The following is a 1,781-nucleotide window of genomic DNA, read 5'->3' on the forward strand; positions in this document are numbered from 1 at the left end:
AGTTGTCTCAGCGGGCCAGCTCGCAAGCGAAGTGGACCAAAGGTTTTCCTACCCAGGCTTGTGTTTGCTACCTCTTGGTTTGGCTAGCACAAATGTTTGCACAGTCATGTTGTAAACTAAATCCCTGAAATGGTGCTCTTACAAATAATCTTCACAAAAGGCTATTGTTATCTGTTTCATTTCAGTGCCCGGCTGATGGTGTGCTGCAGTGCGTCATTCCACCAGAAGCCTTTGAAAAATGCCATGGTGTGCTTAAGCGTAAATGTTGAAGTAACTTGAGCAGTTGGAAGGGGAGCGGGGTGAGAAAGAGAGGAGACTTGAGCATGTGCTACTGAAAAGTCCTCCTCTTTCTCTTGCAGAAAGGTCTGGCTGCCAGCCTTAGCAACACTGCTAGGGAGCTTAGCGTTTACCGAGTTTGACTTGGAGCAGATACCCGGTTGGGGAGGGAAGTGTGAAGGCAAACTGGAAGGAAGATGCTTGGGTCATAAGGGAAGTCTGTGGTGAAAAGATATCACTTCAATCCTCAGATGAAACTAGATGTTGCTGTGTTGGCTGTGGAGAGACTGTTAATGTGCAGCTCTGGAGAGGTCAGGCGTGTGATTATTTAAGGATATCAGTGCATGTTTAATCTCCTTGGGGCTTATCTGCTCGTGTTCAGCACTGCTGTTGATGGCTTCTTCAGACAAATAGCTATAATATTCCACCAATACCTGTGAGGAGCAAATGCTTCTAAAATGGAAAATCACTCTTCCCGTTCAGTCTGCGCTGAACTTCATAAAACTATTTAAACAAATTATACAAAGAACATTAAATTTTTAAACCGGCCCAGAGTGTCTGAAGGCACTTCCTTTTAGAAGCAGAGGTCGTTCCAACATAAAAGAACAAAATAATAGCTATTCCAGAGTGTCTGAAAAGTACAAGAAGTTCTCAGCTCAGCAGTAGCACTGCTCAGCCCTGTCCAAGTGGTAGATGGATTGAAGTGTTTTTGATCGCTGTTTAACTCCACTGCCGTGGGTTTTCATGGCTCTACTATTTGAAAGCTGAGACTGCTAGAATTACTAATTGCACCAGTGTTGCAAACGGTGATGATGCTGCTGCCAGAAAGTTATTGCAGCTTTCTAAACCACATTTCCAGAGAGCAACCCGTCATTCTTTTGCTCTCTATATAGTTACGGCTGTAAGTATCCCGCTTCCTTTTGTGTGCTACTGGCAGCGATAGCATTAATGAGCTAGCATTAATGATGGAGAAGCAGTCTGCAGACTTGAACTCCATGCCGAGTTCACTGGCACAATTTTCCTCTCAGCCATTGAAGTACTGAGTTCTTCTGTCTTGCTTTTAGATATTTAAAATGTCTGTCAATAGGGTTTTCTTCAAGTAAGGCTTTTACCCTGGAGCTTTTCAAGATAAGGAACCATGACAAGCACTGCGGTAAGTGCCCTTAGTCAGAGTTTGTTTGCACAGTGCTTGGGAGGCCTCTTATACTGGCCAAGGCCTCTGGATATTGTAGAAGTGGAAATATTAACTACAGTAAGTTGGAAATCCAGAGGCTCTTTTTTTCCCCCTGCAGAAAAGCTTTAAATTAAAATTCAAAAGACTCTTTGTGGAGCTTTTCTGTTCTTGTCGTTCAAAACAGGACTCACCAGTGTGGCTTGCTCGTTTGGGGAAAGACTTTTGATTTGTTCATGTTGCTATAATATTCACCATCTTAGTACTTAACTGGTGCAAGTGGTTTATATTTAAGAACAGCTTGCTCTGAAAACAAAAAAAAAAAAGGGGGGGG

At 43.1% G+C, this 1,781-nt stretch overlaps 1 protein-coding gene across 1 annotated transcript in view; it reads left to right on the forward strand.

The window, feature by feature from the left end:
• Positions 1 to 1,414: 1,414 nt before the first annotated feature.
• NET1 (neuroepithelial cell transforming 1) overlaps positions 1,415 to 1,781 on the forward strand; it is a 31,226-nt gene continuing 30,859 nt past the window's right edge. The window contains exon 1 of the mRNA XM_009883024.1: positions 1,415 to 1,429. Within this exon, the coding sequence (XP_009881326.1) occupies positions 1,415 to 1,429 (15 nt within the window). The remainder of the gene's footprint in view (positions 1,430 to 1,781) is intronic.

The sequence above is a fragment of the Charadrius vociferus genome, unplaced genomic scaffold, assembly GCF_000708025.1.
Source record: "Charadrius vociferus isolate BGI_N301 unplaced genomic scaffold, ASM70802v2 scaffold32, whole genome shotgun sequence".
NCBI classification, from domain to species: domain Eukaryota; kingdom Metazoa; phylum Chordata; class Aves; order Charadriiformes; family Charadriidae; genus Charadrius; species Charadrius vociferus.